Source organism: Bos indicus, chromosome 1 (genome assembly GCF_029378745.1).
Source record: "Bos indicus isolate NIAB-ARS_2022 breed Sahiwal x Tharparkar chromosome 1, NIAB-ARS_B.indTharparkar_mat_pri_1.0, whole genome shotgun sequence".
Lineage (NCBI taxonomy): Eukaryota > Metazoa > Chordata > Mammalia > Artiodactyla > Bovidae > Bos > Bos indicus.
The window spans coordinates 86,930,257-86,950,634 of NC_091760.1; the positions used below are offsets into that span (position 1 = coordinate 86,930,257).

At 36.5% G+C, this 20,378-nt stretch overlaps 1 protein-coding gene across 1 annotated transcript in view; it reads left to right on the forward strand.

Annotated features, from left to right (window-relative positions):
• The first annotated feature begins 764 nt into the window (after positions 1-764).
• Positions 765-20,378, forward strand: part of CCDC39 (coiled-coil domain 39 molecular ruler complex subunit) — a 52,364-nt gene continuing 32,750 nt past the window's right edge. Inside the window, exons 1-8 of the mRNA XM_019959271.2 lie at positions 765-1,012; positions 9,166-9,285; positions 10,929-11,075; positions 13,037-13,195; positions 14,045-14,137; positions 14,234-14,362; positions 16,905-17,096; positions 20,157-20,260. Of these exons, the coding sequence (XP_019814830.2) occupies positions 923-1,012; positions 9,166-9,285; positions 10,929-11,075; positions 13,037-13,195; positions 14,045-14,137; positions 14,234-14,362; positions 16,905-17,096; positions 20,157-20,260 (1,034 nt within the window). The 5' untranslated portion in view covers positions 765-922. The remainder of the gene's footprint in view (positions 1,013-9,165; positions 9,286-10,928; positions 11,076-13,036; positions 13,196-14,044; positions 14,138-14,233; positions 14,363-16,904; positions 17,097-20,156; positions 20,261-20,378) is intronic.

Here is a 20,378-nt window from a genome sequence, read left to right on the forward strand (position 1 = left end):
AACTCTGCGCTGCAAGTCAGCCACCTCTGCGCAGCTCACGTCTGCGGTTAGCTAAGATTGTAAGCTGGAAGACCAGAAGTTAAAACAGACGAGGATCAAAACATCCAGCAATGTTTCCAGGGAGTTAATTCTGCTTCAAAATCCCTGTCTACTTCAGTCTACCGAGATTTCACCTACGAATGAAACTTAAACGCCACTTGAACATTCTTTTCGTCAGCTTTCATCTGCCGCCTGGCGCAGTGCGGATCCGTGCCTTGCGGGCCCCGGGAGACCGCAGGCGCCGGAGTTTACAGCCCCCGGGACTCGAGCCGCACGTTGAAGGACTGTTATGCCGGCACCTGGCAACCCCACGGAAACTCTGCGGCTACTGCTGCTGCTAAGTCGCTTCAGTCGTGTCCGACTCTGTGCGACCCCATAGACGGCAGCCCAACAGGCTCCCCCTGTCCATGGGATTCCCCAGGCAAAAACACTGGAGTGGGTTGCCATTTCCTTCTCCAACGCATGAAAGTGAAAAGTGAAAGTGAAGTCGCTCAGTCGTGTCCAACTCTTAGCGACCCCATGGACTGCGGCCCACCGGGCTCCTCCGTCCATGGGATTTTCCAGGCAAGAGTGCTGGAGTGGGGTGCCATTGCCTTCTCCGAAGGAACCTCTGGAAGAGTAAATTGATTCTCTTCCCTGGGTGCTCAAGAAGAAAAAGTTGCCCTGGATTCAGGGACAGTGTTCTCGACCGGAAGTTTTGCCTCAGGACGTGAGCGCTTCCGGTTTGGTAACTAAGGGCGCGAAACGGTTGCTAGAGCTCGAGTAGCAACTTCTCCGGAGCTTTGCGATTTCCTGGGGTTGCCTCAGGTGCCGCTCACGGGTGAAATGAGAAGGTGGCTCTTTCTTCTGCACTTTTTCTGAGGTCCCCTATCTATTTGTCATCATGAGTAGTGAATTCCTGGCGGAGCTGCGCTGGGAGGATGGGTTCGCTATCCCGGTGGCGAACGAGGAGAACAAGACACTGGAAGAGCAGGTAAGGATCAGGTGAAGAAGGCGAGGTGGGCGGGCGAGGGGAGAGGGGGCCTTTGGGGGAACTTTTCTGGTTGGCAGAAATACCCAAACTCTTTTATTTCTCTCGTTCCTTCCCTAATGCCATCTTTTCTCGGTTTACCTCTTCGGTACCATCTCTTTCTTTGCTCATCTGCTAGCCCTTTTCGGTTCTTGCTAAGCGTTGATATCAATCAATCCATTGAAATGATAATTGGTATACACGACTATAAAGTTTGAATCTTTGCTCCCTTCTCTTCCACTTCTTGCATTCATTTGCAACCTCCTGAGTAGTAGAGGAAAAAAGCACCGGCTTTTTCCTGCCTCAGAATTAAGCGCGGTTTGCAAAGTGACTTCTGAGATTTGCGTAGCAACAGTTATTTGCGGATGTTTGCAAACAAAACACGTATGGTTAACTTTTCTTTTTGAGTTTCTTCCTATGATATTTGAAGTGATTCGAGGAGATGTTTTCAAGAGGGATGTTCTAGTAAGTATGTACATTGTGCAGTTTACAGCTTTTCAAAGTGAGGATTAAGTTGTCACAGAACGGTATAAAAATATTTTACGTTACAAGGGCGTATTTGGGGGATTCCCTGGTTGCTCAGCGGTAAAGAATTCGCCTGCCAATGGAGGAGAGGCTGTTCCATCCCTGGGTCCAGAAGATCCCATGGAGAAGCAATAGCAACCCACTCCAGTATTCTTGCCTGAGAAATCCTTCCGTGGACAGAGAAGCCTGGTGGGTGTAGTTCATGGGGGTCGCAAAGAGTTGGACAGGACTTGGTGACTAAACAACAACAAAGGAGTATTTTAACCAGCTTGCAACCAAAGCGTGGTAGTTGTTAAAAATAAAAACTGTAACCAGATCAGGAAACTTTTAAAGACCTTGAGCAGTCAGTCTAAAGTTCTATCACATGGCAATGTGTTGTGTGAAAGAGTCCAAGAAGAACCTATGATGCTTACACTGCTTTAGAGAATGGAAGACGAGGTCTTATCTCCTCTGAGAAATGAAAATGAAAATCCTCCGTTCTGCTTCTTGAAAATATATTTTTAAAAATATTATTACTTATTTACTTATATCTATCTAGATGGTTTCAGATTTTGCTTTTTAAGTGAAGAACTACATTAGGAAATATAAGAGATCTAGCACTGAATACTGAGGAATAATAATGTTAATAAGTATCCAGTCCTGGGTTCAGATCCTGTATATCAGCATTGAGTCAGTTTCTTCTTATGTAAACTGGAGATAAGTAAAATAATCATTTCACAAGGTTGTTATACTGCTCTAAGGACATTAATATAGGTTAAGTTCCATTAAAATGTTCTTTTTGGGTATTATTGCCATAATATGTCTTACAGGATTTTAAATATTTATTACTTGAATTAGCTATTTTTAAAAATATTAAAGAACAATTAAAGAATAATGAGGACCACAATCACGTCACCTAATAAACTCTGATATTAAAAAAGCAACTCTTGAAAGTTTAAAATATTCAAACAGAAGAAAAGGGTATAAAATAAAAAATACAAGATATTCTCTCCCCAGAATACTCACTGTTGACCATAGATGTGACTATCATGGCTTAAACAAATATCCTAGACATCATGATCTACAGGTATATAGACAAAAAAGACAGGAGTATTATAAAAATAAGATCCTATGTGCTATTTTTAGCATAGAAATTTAATTTTACTTGTGTTTAAGAGGAGAAAATGAAAGAAATTGTTGACTATCAGTGAGTGTTACTTGGTTATAAGAGATAGTGGTTGCAAAAAAATTTCTGTAACATTAAGAAAAACTAAATTAAAAAAATGAAATGGTTAAATTAAGTGTTTCTAAAAATTTCTTTGCTTCATTTGTAGACAGTATGAGTTGACTCCCTGATCTTTCATTTTGCATCTTTGAAATGAAGAGATTAGCCCTCCTACCCTTTCTGCTACCTTCTTTTCTCCATTAAAAATAGTGGTTTTATTATTTTTATATATCAAGGTTTATTTTATTTGCATTGTATTCAATGCTCTTAATTTACTACAAGTGTTTAGTCTTAATTTTATATTTAATATGATTTAATGGTCTTTGATACAGCTACTTTACTAAGTTTATCTTATTTTGAAGTTTTCACTTTTGATTCATCTTTTGACTGGTTGGATACTGTTCATGTGTGATTGTTTCAAAAAGGGCCCACAGTCTGTGCTTTGCCTGTCTGGTTCCTTGCACTGCCTGCTTTAACTTTATATTCCTTAAATCATAGTATCGGATCATCAGGATACTCTCTCTCTGCCTTACTACTTCCTCCTGGAATCCTGTGTTTCCCAAAGTGGACTGTTTTTCCAAAAGCCTATTTCCCAGCTGTTAACTTGTGAATTCACTTTATTCCTTTACTTGGTTGATGGTCTATTTCCTACATCATATATCTTCATTTGTTCTTGAGTCATTCCCTTATTTTGATGAACTACTTTCTTGTGTCTCCCTAAGAAGTGTCTATGTGAGGTAAACACTCTGAATCTGAAAATATTTTTATTTATCTTCACATTTGATGGTAATTTGGCTGGATAGAAAATCCTAGATTAAAAATAAAATTTCCACAGAATTTATCAAGAATTTTGCCCTATTGTCTTTCAAGCAGTGTTGATGGTGAATAATCGTACATTAAAATGATTTTCAGGTATTATTTTTTTAAATTCATTTCCATTTCTTTGTAGTTTACTTTTTCATTTTCTGGAAGCTTTTAGAGTTTTGTTTCATCTTTACATAGCAGTTTTAATTTTGGCAACTATATCATCATATTTTTAATTTTCAGGTTATGTGCTTGTTGCTTTTTTGTGTCACATGGTCTTGTTTTAGGAGTATATTATCAATTACAATCTAAGTGTGTATGTATGTGTGTGTCTTTAGTTCTTGTCTTTTTTGTCCTGAATTATCTGTTTTCTTTGGAATCTTTTTATCCTGATGTCCCATACATTATGTAAGTTTTCAATAAGTAGTTGGTGATCCTTGCATATCCTTTTATATTTAAGAAAGTGGCAGTAAAATGTTGTTTGGGAGCTCTATGGGGAAGGAATTATCAAGTTGTGGAGAATTAATCATTATGCTTTAATTTGAAAAGCAGATTCTTTTGTTTTGGGTTAATTATGCAATGATAAAAGTCATAATTGACAAAGAAAAGTGATAAAGTACCAAACAACACAACAGCCAAATACATAATAGTAAAAGCTATTATAAATGCTAGTAGACCTTGACAAAAATATGCAGTGAGGTACTTCAATATCTGGACTTCCAGGTGGCGCAGCGGTAAAGAATCTGCCTGCCAGTGCAGGAGACACAAGAAACCCAGATTTGATCCCTGGGTTGGGAAGATCTCCGGAGTAGAAAATAAAAACATGTTCCAGTATTCTTGCTGGAAAAATTCCGTGGACAAAGGAACCTGGTGTGCTACAGTCTGTGTGGTCACAAAGAGTGGGACATGACTGAGTGACTGAGCGTGCGCGCGCACACACACACACACACACACACACACACACACACAATAGACAAAAATAAAGATATACAATATATGAATAACACAACAAAAGTAAAAACAAAGAGAACATACATCCTTTAAGTATAATATGTTCATAAAACATTTACAAAGGTACATTATGTTACTAGACCAGAGCAAAAACCTAAAAATGAACGATTAACCTTAAATACAGTATGCTAAGTGAAATAAGCTGGACACATAAGGACAAATACGTGATATGGTTTGGTAAGATATGATTACCAAAGGTATGATTCCACCTATATGAGGTAACCTAGATAGTCAAATTCATAGACATAAATTAGAATGGTGATTTCCAGGGGCTGGAGGTAAAAAAGATGTGGGATTAGTATTTAATGGATACAGAATTTCAGTTTGGAAGGATGAAAAGTTTTTGGAAATGGATGGTAGTGATGGTTGTACAATGTGTGGATATACGTAATGCCATTGTACTTAATATACACTGAAAAATGTTTAAAATGGTAAATTTTATGCTATAAGTATTTACAACAATTAAAAATTAATGATAAAAATTTTATAAGTCACATTTTCTGATCATAAGCCAACAGAATTAATAATAAACAGTTTAAAAGATTACTCTCCATTATTACGGACTGAATGTTTGTGTTCCTCTCTCAGTAATTCATATGCTGAAGCCCTAACTCCCAATGTGATAGTCTTTAGAGGTGGGGTCTTTGGGAGGCAATTAGGTTTGGATGTGGTCTAGATGGGGTGGGGACTGGGATTAGTGTTCTTATAAAAAGAGGAAGGAGATCTGGAAAAGGTTGATCCTCATGCCAATCACCAGAAGGGTAGTATCAAAGAATCTGCTAACCATCGGACGATTGCACTCATCTCCCATGCTAGTAAGGTCATGCTTAAAATCTTACAGGCTGGGCTTCAGCATTATGCAAACCAAGAACTTCCAGATGTCCAAGTTGGGTTTAGAAAAGGAAGAGGAACTAGAAATCAAATTGCCAACATTTGCTGGATTATAGAGAAAGCAAGGGAATTTCAGAAAAACATCTAACTCTATTTCATCGACCATGCTAAAGCCTTTGACTGTATGGATCATGACAAACTGTGGAAAGCTCTTAGAGAGATGGGAATACCAGACCATCTTACCTACCTCTTTAGGAACCTGTATGTGGGTCAAGAAGCAACAGTTAGCACCCTGTATGGAACAACTGATTGGTTCAAGATTGAGAAAGAAGTACGACAGGGCTGTCTGCTGTCACCTGTTTATTTAACCTATACGCTGAGCGTATCATGAGAAATGCTGGGCTGGGTGAATTATAAACTGAAATCAAGATAAGCAGGACCTCAACAACCTCAGATATGTGCTGATGGCAGAAAGCAAAGAGGAACTAAAGAGCCTCTTGATGAGGGTGAAGGAGGAGAGTGATAAGCTGGCTTAAGACTAAATATTAAAAAAACTAAGATCATGGCATCTGGCCCCATTACTGCGTGGCAAATAGAGGGGGAAAATGTGGAAGTAGTGATAGATTTCCTCTTTTTGGGCTCCAAAATCACTGCAGACAGTGACTGCAGCCATGAAATCAGAAGACGTTTGCTTTTTGGCAGGAAAGCAGTGACAAACCTAGACGGTGTGTTGAAAAACAGACATTACTCTGCCGACAAAGGTCTGTATAGTCTAGGCTATGGTCTTTCCAGTGGTCACATACGGTTGTGAAAACTGAACTATAAAGAAGGCAGAATGCCAAAGAATTGATACCTTCAAACTGTGGTACTGGAGAAAACTCTTATACGTCCCTTGGACTGCAAGGAGATCAAACCAGTCAATCTTAAGGGAGATCAACCCTGAATATTCACTGGAAGGACTGTTGCTGAAGCTGAAGCTCCAGTATTTTGGTCATCTCATGTGAATGGACAATTCATAGGAAAAGTCCCTGTTGCTGGGAAGGATTGAGGGCAGAAGGAGAAGAGGGTATCAGAGCGTGAAATGCCAGGATGGCATCACTGATACAATGAATATGAGTTTGGGCAAACTCCGAGAGATGATGAGGGACAGGGAAGCCTGGTGTGCTGCAGTTCATGGGGTTGCAAATAGATGGACATGACTGGATGACTGAACAATCAGAAGAGTAAGAGAGACCGTGGTCTTTAGAGGTAGGGCCTTTGGGAGTTCTAGATGGGCGGGGAGGGCTCCAATACTTTGGTCACCGGATGCAAAGAGCCAATTCATTGGAAAAGACCCCGATGCCCTGATACTGGGAAAGATTGAGGGCAGGAGGAGAAGGGGACAACAGAGGTTGAGATGGTTGGATGGCATCATCAACTCAATGGATTTGAGTTTGAGCAAACTCTGGGAGATCGTGAAGGACAGGGAAGCCTGACATGCTGCAGTCCATGGGGTTGCAAAGAGTTGGACATAACTGAGCCACTGAACAATGACAACAAGATATAGGGGAGAGGGGATTGCACTGGGATTAGTGCTCTTGTAAGAAGAGAAAGAGAGACCAGGGCTCTTTCTGTCATGTGAGGGCACAGTGAGAAGGCAGTCATTTGCAAGTCAGGAAGAAAAATTTCAGTGAAACCAAATTGACTGGTGCTTTGATCTTGGACCTCCTAGCCTCCATAATCGTGAGAAATAAACTTCCATTGTTTTAGCCACCCAGTCTATGATTTTTTGTTATGGCAGTCTGAGCTGACTAAGATAGACATCTTAAATGCTTAGGCAAGTTTCTCAGAAATGTATTCTGAATTGTTGTTGTTGTTCAGTCACCCAGTCATGTCCAACTCTTTGTCCCCCCTTGGATTGTAGCACGCAAGGCTTCCCTGCCCCTCAGCATCTGGATAGCTTTATATTAAAGAGAAATTGAAAGTGAAAAAAATCACCTTTTAGAAAACAGTAAAAGGAAACTATTTTGTACCCACATCCATGTGTTCTCATTCATGTCCAGCTCTTTGGACCTCATGGACTGTAGCCCACCAGGTTCCTCTGTCCATGGAATGAAAAACAGCAAAAATCTTAGAGAAAACTTGTAGTTTTAAATTCCTTTATATTTAAATCAGTGTCTTAGCTTGGGTTGCTATACTGAAACAACATAGACTCAATAAAAAACAGACATTTATTTCTCAAAATTTTGAGGGCTAGAAGTCAATATCAGGGTGCCATATTAGGTGAATATATTGGGCGAGAGCCCTCTTTCTGGCCTGTAGATGGCTGCCTTCTGGCTGTGTTCTCACATGGCTAAGATAGAGTGAGTTCTGGTCTTTCTTCCTCTTCTTCAGTTCAGTTCTGTATCTCAGTCATGTCCGACTCTTTGTGACCCCATGAATCACAGCAGCCAGGCCTCCCTGTCCATCACCAACTCCCAGAGTTTACTCAAATTCATGTCCATCGAGTCGGTGATGCCATCCAGCCATCTCATCCTCTGTCGTCCCCTTCTCCTCCTGCCCCCAATCCCTCCCAGCATCAGAGTCTTTTCCAATGAGTCAACTCTTCACATGAGGTGGCCAAAGTACTGGAGTTTCAGCTTTAGCATCATTCCTTCCAATGAACACCCAGGGCTGATCTCCTTCAGAGTGGACTGGTTGGATCTCCTTGCAGTCCAAGGGACTCTCAAGAGTCTTCTCCAATACCACAGTTCAAAAGCATCAATTCTTCGGCGCTCAGCTTTCTTCACAACTCTAACATCCATACATGACCACAGGAAAAACCATAGCCTTGACTAGACGGACCTTTGTTGGCAAAGTAATGTCTCTGCTTTTGAATATGCTATCTAGGTTGGTCATAACTTTCCTTCCAAGGAGTAAGTGTCTTTTAATTTCATGGCTGCAATCACCATCTTCAGTGATTTTGGAGCCCAGAAAAGTGAAGTCTGACACTTTCCACTGTTTCCCCATATATTTCCCATGAAGTGATGGGACCAGATGCCATGATCTTAGTTTTCTGAATGTTGAGCTTTAAGCCAACTTTTTCACTCTCCTCTTCACTTTCTGCCATAAGGGTCATGTCATCTGCATATCTGAGGTTATTGATATTTCTCCTGGCAATCTTGATTCCAGCTTGTACCTCTTCCAGCCCAGCGTTTCTCATGATGTACTCTGCATAGAAGTTAAATAAGCAAGGTGACAATATAGCCTTGACATATTCCTTTTCCTATTTGGAACCAGTCTGTTGTTCCATGTCCAGTTCTAACTGTTGCTTCCTGACCTGCATATAGGTTTCTCAAGAGGCAGGTCAGGTGGTCTGGTATTCCCATCTCTTGAAGAATTGTCCACAGTTTATTGTGATCCACACAGTCAAAGGCTTTGGCATAGTCAATAAAGCAGAAATAGATGTTTTTCTGGAACTCTCTTGCTTTTTCAATGATCCAGTGGATGTTGGCAATTTGATCTGTTTCCTCTGCCTTTTTATAAAACCAGCTGGAACATCTGGAAGTTCACGGTTCACATATTATGGTGCTAATTTTCCCACAGCTATCTCTAAATCACAACAGTATTTTATAACATTTAAAAGATCAGTAGATTTTAGAAATTCAAATGGATATTGAAAGAAGCAAAGTAAATGAAAATTTTATTTTCTTTTGATTTTATATTTTTAATATGGTAAAAACTTAGTAGGACTTTGGTTGATCATAGCATTTATTATTTACAGTTATCAAAGCTGCAAGATGAAAGGTCAAGCATGCAAGATCAGCTCCGTGACTATGAAGATCGAATTAATGCTATGACTTCTCACTTCAAAAATGTTAAGCAAGAGTTCTTGTTTACCCAGGTACAATACTGATTGAAATTCACATTGAGTGTATCATGTGTAGTCATGGAACATTTCACATTGCATTTACATCTGTGATTTGATTTTAGAGATATAATAAGAAAGTTTCACATAACTAAATGATTATGAACATAAGCTTAAACCTGAAAGTAGGTAGAAAAAAAGATTTTTAGGAACTCTACTGCCACCAAATTCAAGGAACAATTAATTCATCAGGAGATATCATCATTCAGACACTCTGATATAATATTAGGCAGCTGATTATATGAGAAGGGTGCAGTGACAGCAGTGCAGAGAAGTGATGGCCTAAGTAGAAACAGATTAATAAAACATTATAATAGAGTTTCTGTCTACTTTAAAATTCTTCAGCACAACTTCCTGGAGTGATTTTGAGAGGAGGCAAACTGTCAACACACTTCAGTAGTCCTAAGGACACCACAATATTTTAGCATAGTTTAAGGACTGAATTTTACAATAACAATCCTGAGATAATAGAAAAGTTAATTTATGTTCAGGAAGCTCAGGTGACTAGGGACAGTACAATGCATTTTAGAAATATTAGGACAAACAATAAAAATTAAAACTTAGAGTAATTAATTAAGTAAGCATCTGTTTTATGGACAGTCTATTCATGTGAAGACTCTCTTTCCCTGATGATGCCCAGAAAATCCAAAAGTTCTGTAAATCAGCATTGGAGACTTTACTAGCTTCTCATTCAAACTTTTTTTTTTTTAAGTACATCTATGTTTCTATGAAGAAATATGTAATTCTTAAAACTGAACAAGTCATGTTTCTAATACCAATTTATAATTAATATAGATAAGTAACTATTTCATGAGTTTTTACAAGTCTCATTAGAAAGCTATAAATTTATTGAACTTTTAAAAACAATCCCAAGATTTTGGAATCCTGATGTGATTTAGTAATTTATAAACAGTTTAGGATAACATCTTTTCCTCAAGTTACTAAACCACTGAGTTGGGGATTTGAGAAGCAGAGATCGTCTTAAGGTGTATTTCATTATAGTCAAACTTCAAGTAGGCTAATAGAGATGAAAGACAATAAACTTCCTTCAACACTAACAGCCTTAATAATGTAAAAACAATACCACTGGTGATAATTTTGAAGTCCTAAAAGATCAGTAGGCAACAAATACAATTTTATTAAGTAAAACAACACAAAGGCATCATTGTATGTTAACATACTCTAAGGCATATTTACAACCATCACTGTTTACATAATTATTTTAAAAGTATTTCTCTTAATTGGATATGTGGTCAATTCTTATAAGCATACCATTTCCTAAGTATTTTAATATTAATTTCTTATTTTTAAATAAATGAATTATATCTTTTAAAGTCTCAGTATATAAACTTTGGTTTTCAACAGTTTCCCTAGACCAAAATAAAACTGCTGACAATATTTTTTCCTAGCACATTCCATGAACTATCTTTCTCACAACTAGTAAGCAGCACTGCCTACACTGAATCACAAAATCTAATGTGCAAGTTTCAGAGAGTGGAATTAATAATAGGTCATCTAAGCATTTCAAAAGGGAACTTTGTTATTTTTTGTCTAGTTTTAGAGTTATTTTATAATTTTAAAATGTAAAAAGTCTTTCTCTTTTGTATGTTATTCTGTAGTCTCTTTGCAAAGCCAGGGATCATGAGATTGAAAGTGAAGAACATTTTAAGATGATTGCTGAAAGAGAACTGGGACGAGTGAAGGATGAAATTCAACGACTGGAAAATGAGATAACTTCAATACGGGAAAAAAAGAATGATAAGGAAGTATGTGTTGAACTGTTACCTAAAATTTTGTGCAATTGCTCCTTCTTCCTTCAGCAAATAAACGTTGATTTTTTTTTTTTTTTCTGTATGGGAAAGACATTTAGTTTCCTGACATTTACTTATGTTGTTTTTTGGACAATGAAAGTCACATGGAGCTGTGATTTAAATCAACAGTGATAGAATATTACATTTATTTTCTCAGTGTTCACTTACCAAATAGTCATTGAGCCTTACAATATGTGAGGTACCCTGCTGTCTGCCTATTACACCATACTAGGCATAATTTATTTATAAATGTTACATTTTAAAAATCTACATTTAAAAAGTCACTTATAATTTTGAATTTCATTTTTCAGTCAGAATTTTTACCTTTCATATTATCAACCTGTGACTCTAATATTAAAGTACTATAATCTGATCTGTTTTTCTCTTTTCCTTAGCTTTTAGTTACTTGGTTGGGAGTGCTTTCCAAATTCAATTCTTCTCTTTACTTATGCATATACTTATGGAAATGTATTTGTATATATGGAAATATATATATATTCTTATCCGGTCCCATCACTTCATGGGAAATAGATGAGGAAACAGTGGAAACAGTGTCAGACTTTATTTTTCTGGGTTCCAAAATCACTGCAGATGGTGACTGCAGCCATGAAATTAAAAGACGCTTACTCCTTGGAAGGAAAGTTATGACCAACCTAGATAGCATATTCAAAAGCAGAGACATTACTTTGCCAACAAAGGTTCGTCTAGTCAAGGCTATGGTTTTTCCTGTGGTCATGTATGGATGTGAGAGTTGGACTGTGAAGAAGGCTGAACGTGGAAGAATTGATACTTTTGAACTGTGGTGTTGGAGAAGACTCTTCAGAGTCCCTTGGACTGCAAGGAGATCCAACCAATCCATTCTGAAGGAGATCAGCCCTGGGATTTCTTTGGAAAGCATGATGCTAAAGCTGAAACTCCAGTACTTTGGCCACCTTATGCCAAGAGTTGACTCATTGGAAAAGACTCTGATGCTGGGAGGGATTGGGGGCAGGAGGAGATGGGGACGACAGAGGATGAGATGGCTGGATGGCATCACTGACTTGATGGACGTGAGTCTGAGTGAACTCTGGGAGTTGGTGATGGACAGGGAGGCCTGGCGTGCTGCGATTCAAGGGGTTGCAAAGAGTCAGACACGACTGAGCGACTGATCTGATCTGATACATATATAATAAATATAATATTATACATAAATATATACACATACAATAAGTATATACACATATATATACATATATACATACATATATATATATACATATATATATATATATACACATCTGGGTCTCCTGCATTGCAGGCATATTCTTTACCATCTGAGCCACCAGGGAATCCTATATATACACATACATACTTATTTTATCATGGTAATTTGTATTTGTTTGTATATTGATCTGTTTTCTTTTATGAATCTAAATTTGTTAAATACATTGAAAAATATTTTATCTCCTTAATTACTATATTCATTTTAATTAAATGTGCTTCCAAAATTTCTATATACTAGATCTTTTAGAGACAGCAATCTGATTGGAAATGGGGCTGAAGAGAACTTGTCTTGGGCTTGAGTTAGCATATGAGGCACATTATTTTTATTATAATTTCATATCTGCTTGGGTAGTTTTGGTAGAGTGACTAATGGGATTGCTCTAGGGGAGATACCCTAATGTCTTTTTAAATAAACTTTGATTCAACTATTGTTCTCAATTTGATAATCACTTCCCTCTATTTTGGAACTAAAGAATTGAAATACCAGTATGATAGTTATATAATTAAATATGATATATTGTATACATCTGGAGACTGGAGACAGAGACAAGATTTCTTTCTTCCTTTTAAATATGTAATATTATGTTTTATTTTAGTTTGTATAGTAAATAATGTTTTGTTATTTCTCCCTGTTCCCTCTCTTTGAAAATTAGAATTCCATATTTAAAACTACTCAAAAATTGGATGGTTTGAAATGTCAAATGAACTGGGACCAGCAAGCATTGGAGGCCTGGCTGGAAGAATCAGCTCATAAAGATAGTGATGCTCTCACTCTTCAGAAGTATGCTCAGCAAGATGATAATAAAATTAGGGTGAGATGTTATACATTGTAGTGTTAGATTTTCTCTAAATCTATAGTAAAGCAACCTGTAATTTAAATTGGACTTATAATTTTAAAGCAGTGCTTAAACATTTTGGGTCTAATAAAGCCAATTATCCTCTCTCTAGAAAAATGAATGTACTCCAATACTTACACAATCCTGATGCAAGTTTTATAGCTCCTCTAAAGTCCTTTGACCATTTAAGGATCTTTGGACTCCAGGTTAAGAATCCTGATTGAGAAGGTTTCTCAAATGCATTTCAGAAAATTAAGTCTTGTACTAGAACTATGTGTTAATATTTTAACTTATTTTGTGTAATAGTTTGAATATTACAGATAATTTTTGCTGATTTGAGACTATAGTGCTATTGATTATTTAATATATTATAATATATTAAATAATATAATTATTATTATAACCACTACTTAAAAATCTACTTGTAATTAAATCTGGTGATATATTAGTATCATGAAACATTCTGTTTTCTAACAGGTTAAAACTGCATGCATTAGTTTAAATAACCTTAAATGAAAATTTATTGTTTAATCTTTTTTTCTAACTCATTTTAAAAAGTATTAAAAGTCTTTTTAGAAACAATTGGATTTCCATTGAAGTTAGAAGATAAAGAATATATATATATTATTTTGAGTTATTTTAGATGTCAAATGAATATGTGTCATATAATATGTAAATGTATCAGTTCAGTTCAGTTCAGTCACTCAGTTGTGTCCGACTCTTTGCATATATATAATATAATATTAATGTGAGATATGCTGTCTAACAGCTTTTATGTTAGTAAAATGATAATTATGAATATTTTTGTATGTAACTACATTGTAGGCCCTGACCCTGCAATTAGAAAGACTGACTGTGGAATGTAATCAGAGAAGAAAGGTACTTGACAATGAATTTGCAGAGACTCTAAGTGTACAGGTTGGTTTAGTAAAGATTTTTGTTTTTTAATTGTCAAAATGATGTTCACAAAAGCACTTAAATTCACAGAAATATTATTTGGTCTTCATTTTACAGTTAGAATTGGATAAAGCTGCCCAAGATTTTCGAAAGATTCATAATGAAAGGCAAAAACTCATTCTACAGTGGGAAAGCACAATAGAACAGATGCAGAAGAGAGATAAAGACATCGATAACTGTGCCGTGGTAAAGTGGTTGTTTGGTTCTTGCAACTTTCAGCTGTATTTATCTCTTTTTGTATTTAACTCATTCATTTCAAATTAAATCACACTATTATTTTAAAGTCACTTTTGTAGCATGATCTAATAGTTTTGGTAAATGTTTTCTAAAGCTGGTTCTATATCTATTTGGAAATGTGATTTTATGAAGGTTATTTACTTATGGTATATAATGCCAAAGGCTGGATTCTAATATCTCTGAAATGTGAAACAAGAGAAAATCGACAGACAACTTTATTGCAGCAAAGCCAATGCCTTGACTCATATATACATGGTTGTCCACGATGCCTTGGATTTAACATGTGTGCTGTTTCTGTGTGAATCAAAAGGTGTAGGGAAATGAGCCTCATGGGTAGCCAAGAAAGAAGGATGGAGAGTCAGGAAAGAAACCCTGACTGCAATAAATTGTCCCTTTTGAAACTGAGTTACCATCCAGAATGGGGTAAAAGCTCTGAAGGGGAGGAACACCATGCTGATTAAACACCCGTCTAGTGTTACCTTTGCTCCTTTCAGAGGTAATTTAGGAGAACTTTTTGGGGAAGTCATTAAAGAGTGAAATAGTGGTGAGTGAAAATGGGAAGATTAGGGAAGTTGGGGAGGGAGAAGGAATTGAGGAGGAAAGAAGGCACATGAGAAATGTGCGAACTTCCATTCTGAGTATACTCCATGGAAAGGCATTTGGCAAGCAATTCAGGTCACTGGAAGTTTGGAATTCTGATATCTGGATGTGGTTTACTTGTTACGTGTAACTTATATGAAAATGTGATTTCTGTATTTTAAATTTCTGTGAGTAATCATTTTATCAACAAAATGGCTTATGCCTCCTTAGAGGGGAGTTGGAAGAACCAATCTTAACTCTGAGTTCCTCTTATTTCTTGCTACTAATGTTGGTTTCTCTTTCTTGCTTTATACTGGTTTCAAACATCAAGTCCTGACTGCTTCCTCTGTGTAGATCACATCTAAGACTAAGATCTAAGACTGCAAATCCATAATCTGAATGCTCATACAACCCTGTAGCTAAAGTTACTCAGCCTGCTGGTTTGGTGGAATCCACAGCCTATAGCTCTCTGGTTACATCCTCAGTGATTCCTTAATCACAGGGTGACATCTTCTGGCTATATGTATTGAAAAAGACTAGGGAGGGTGCTCAGAAGTGGTTCCATAGGTAGTGGGATGCCTCTAAATGTTTAACAACTAGCTCTTGATTTGTGGTGTTTTTGATCTGTGGTATCACCTACATGAAAACTTAACTGTGAATAGATTGCTCTGTTAATGCCTATAATGTAGGAATTAAAGCTTCTGAGTAAGTGGTAGAAAAATTAATATAAAGCAGGGAATTCTAGAATAATTATTTGACACATACAAATTTAGGAAGTTTTAACCTATCCTTTGGTTGAATGGACACTGTAGAGATATAGAATGTTACAATTATAGAATATTAATTGTTATATAGATGGGAATACTAGAGTAAACAAATCTATAATGTGTTTTAAAATGCAGTGAATTTTGGATGTATATTGATTTAATATGCTAATAGGTACAATATTACATGTACCATTTCTAAAACTTACCAACTTCAGAAACATAGCCTCCCCTGACCCAGTCTCCTGAGATTAGTCGTTTGGTGAGACTCTGTTTCAGAAAACTTGAAAGAAATATATCTTAGGGTAAATTTTCCTTCTCTCTCCAACTCATCTGACATACTGTCATCAGAATCACCTGAAAAACCACATATGATCTTTTTATTCCCCAACTCTAAGATCTTTATTCCATATTGCTTAAAACTTGACTCTCCTTAACGTGGCAATGGAAAAGTTGAATTCTTCACCATTTGGCCCTAACCTCTGCCTTCCACCCTTCATCTCTGTCATCTGTATCCACTCTTTCTTAACATCCCCCCATTCCATCCTTGCCCTCCCACCCTATACTTTAACCATGTGAGAGTATTTATGCATCCCCACTTATCTTTTTAGGCCTGACTCAAATGAAGCCTCTTAGGTAATGCTTTTAATTATTTCTCTTGGGTAGATTTCATCATCTTTTTGCTCCCATGGTACATTGTCCACACCACAGTTATTACGTTGCATATTCTAGTTATTTTGTATCTCCATGACCAGCAGGAAGCCTGAGTGATGAAGATATTCCTATTGAAACAAATAACAAAAATAATATTCTCAAAAAATGAAAAAAAAAACTGGTCTTGTTACACTGGTCTTGGAAAACTACATTGAAATGTGAAAACTATTCAATACTGTTTTATTTTTTAGATGTCACCTTTTCTTGATGAAAGACTGACATTTTTCTTATCCCTTTAGCAAAGTACAAGATGGATGAAATAAAATATAGGGTTCTTTAAAAATATGAGCTTATAGATACTAGTGGCGTACTAATATTTTATTTCATTCATTTAAATTAGTCTCTCCTTAAATTTTGGTAAAATAAGTACTATAAAAGCGGAATTCCTTTTAGTTTTAATTACACATGTATTTAACATGTATTTCAAATTCTAGGCATTAGCAAGGATAAAGCAGGAAATAAGAGAAAAAGAAAATCTGGTTAAGGAAAAAATCAAGTTTTTGGAAAATGAGATTGGGAATAACACAGAGTATGAAAAAAAAATTTCTGTTGCTGATCGTAAAGTTTTAAAATGTAGAACGGAATATCAACGTCATGAAGCTAATAGAATTCAGCTGAAGGATGAGGTATGTCAATTAAAAGGACTGGTTTGTGTGTTTATAACAACTAACTATACAGATAAGCATAAAGGCTTTCCTTTGTTAAGGACCTGCCTTCTAGTTCTTTTTGTTACATCCCTTCTTGTTGTGAAACTTGAACTTAGGATACACTCCAGTACTCTTGCCTGGAAAATCCCATGGATGGAGGAGCCTGGTGGGTTGCAGTCCATGGGGTCTCTAGGAGTCTAGGTCTCAGACACGACTGAGAGACTTCACTTTCACTTTTCACTTTCATACATTGGAGAAGGAAATGGCAACCCACTCCAGCGTTCTTGCCTGGAGAATCCCAGGGACAGGGGAGCCTGGTGGGCTGCTGTCTCTGGGGTCTCACAGAGTCAGACACGACTGAAGCGACTTAGCAGCAGCAGCAGCAGGGCTTCCCTGGTGGCTCAGATGGTAAAGCGTCTGCCTACAATGAGGGAGACACGGGTTCGATCCCTGGGTCAGAAAGATCCCCTGGAGAAGGAAATGGCAACAACCCACTCCAGTATTCTTGCCTGGAAAATCCCATGGACCAAGGAGCCTGGTAGGCTACAGTCCATGGGGTTGTAAAGAATCGGACACAACTAAGTGACTTCACTTTCACTTTCTATTGAAACCTTGATTGGATACAGGCAACAGGGGGCTGTCTTCACATCATGGGTGGTATAAAGGGTTCCCCTGGTGTTGTGCAGTGCTCAACTTGCCTATCACACGTGGTGTTTTGTTATTGACTCAAGGCAAAAGACTTCTGAAAGGTCTAGGCTGGAAATCATAAGATAAAGGAAAATGGATAAATGTGAAGATGAATTATTGACATTGGTGAAATTTTGAAGTGTCTTTCCAGAGACACATGTATATGGTGGTTTTACCACTCAAATTCTAGCAGAAACTACTGTTGAAGTTCAGTGTTTTACCTTGTTAAGGGAAAACATTTCAGTGTAGTAGTGGGACAATGTAGTGGTATAATGTCTTTAAACAGAGAGAGAATAAAATCTTCTGCTTTGGTCTTTTCTTCTTTTGAGCATACATGTCAACTAGATTATTCCATGGGTAGAGTTAGCAATTCCCATAGTTAGCAATAAAGGGATCTTTATGAAATTTGTGCCTTGAGGCCATATTATCTGAAGTTACTGATATTTGGGTGGGAAATTTTTGAAACATTGCAGAGCATTTCATTTTATAAGTTGTTATACTTTATATTTCTGATAAAGAAGGAAAGTTTTTTCTATCTGAAGAGAATAAGTAAGATCTTGCAAAAGCAAAAAAGTGAATTTCTTACATAAATTAAATGTCACTGCTAATACTCATTCTCCAAAATTTTAAAGCTTAAACCAGTTGGAGAAAAAAATGCAGGTATTCATTTATTTATAATTTATTTATTGAGATAGAATTCACATATCAAATACACCCTCTTAAAGCATACAATTCAATAATTTTTAGTATTTTATAGAATTGTGAAACCATTATCACTATCTAATTTTAGAGTATTTTGGTCTTTGAAAGAGAAATCTCATACCCGTTAGCAATGGCTTTCCTTCTGTCCCTGTCCTCCTCCCACCCAGGCCCTGGCAACTCCTGATCTACTTTGTCTCTGTGGATTTACCTATTTTGGACATCATACAACATGATGCATTTTGTGTCAGGGTTTTTTTTACTTACATAATGTTTTCAAGGTTCTTATAAGCTGTAACATGTAAACGTACTTCATTTTTTCTCAAAATTTTTTTATTGTGGTGAAATACATACACAATTTACCATCTTAACTGTCTTCAGATGGACAGTTTAGTGTTAAATACATTGCTAATGTTGTACAACCATCACTATCAACCATCTTCATAACTCTTTCCTTGTAAAGCAGAAACTCTGTACCCATTGAATAATAATTTCCCATTTCCCTGTCCTCCCAGCCCCTGGAAACCACCATTCTACATTCTGTCTCTATAATTTTAGCTACTCTAAGTATCTCATATAAATGGAGTCATAAAATACTTGTCTTTTCCTGGCTGGCCTATGTCACTTATTTTTCTTAGCATAATGTCCTCAAGGGTCATCCATGTTACAGCATATGTCAAAATTTTGTTTTTTTAAGGCTGAATAGTATTCCATTGTGTGTATATACTATATTTTGCTTATCAATTCCCCTGTCAATGACCTTGGATTGCATTCCTGTTTTGGCTATAATGAATAATGCTGCTGTGAGCATGGGTGTAGAATTATCTCAGAATTGCTGGATCAAACAATAATTACATTTTTAATTTTTGGAAGAATTACCACACAGTGGTAGTACTATTTGATATTTTCACTAACAGTGCACAAGGGTTCCAATTTCTCCACATCCTCATCCACACTTTTCATTTTGAGATTTTTTTGATGGTAGCTGTATTAATGGTTGTGAAATGGTATTTCAATGTAGTTTTGATTTTTGTTTACCTAATGATTGATGATGTTGAGCATTTTTTCATGTGCTTATTTACCTTTTGTATCTCTTCTCTGCAGAAATATCTATTCAGGGTCTTTGACCATTTTTGAGTCAGGCTTGTTTGTTGTTGTTGTTGAATTTTAGAAGTTCCCTATATATCCTGGATATTAGTCCCTTATCAGATATATAATTTGTAGTTACTTCCCCCTCATTCTTTGTGTTGCTTTTTTGTTCTGTTGATATTACTTTTGCTGTACAAAAATTTTTAGTTTAATGAAGTCAAACTTGTCTATTTTTCTTTGATTGTCTGTGCCTTTGGTGTCATATCCAAGAAATCATTGCCAAATGCAATGTTGTGAAGCTTTTGTTCTATGTGCTTTTAACTCATATATGTAGATCTCTATAATTTGTCAGTATCTTATAAGTCATTTGAAATTTTTTTTTTCATTTGAAATTTATTATCAGATCAAAAAGAAAAATTGTTAAATATGTTACAGAAACATGGTTATTATGTTTGTCACTGTTATGTAGGTTAGAAACGAATGTGTTCAGAATAAAAATTCTCAGAAATGGAATTATAAGATATAGAGTAAATATATAATTTCTGTCTGTTAACTAATAAATAGCTGGATTCTTTAAAAGCCACTGTGAATAGAAGTTCCAGTGATTTAGAAGCTCTGAGGAAAAATATTTCCAAAGTAAAGATGGACATTAATGAAGAAACAGCAAGGTAAGAAAAAAGATATCTAAGAATGTTTGTAGTTTTTTAATATTTCTAGAAAAATTATTGAATATTGGTTTTTTGGTTCAATAACTATAAAATTATAGCTACTAAGTTATTAAACCTA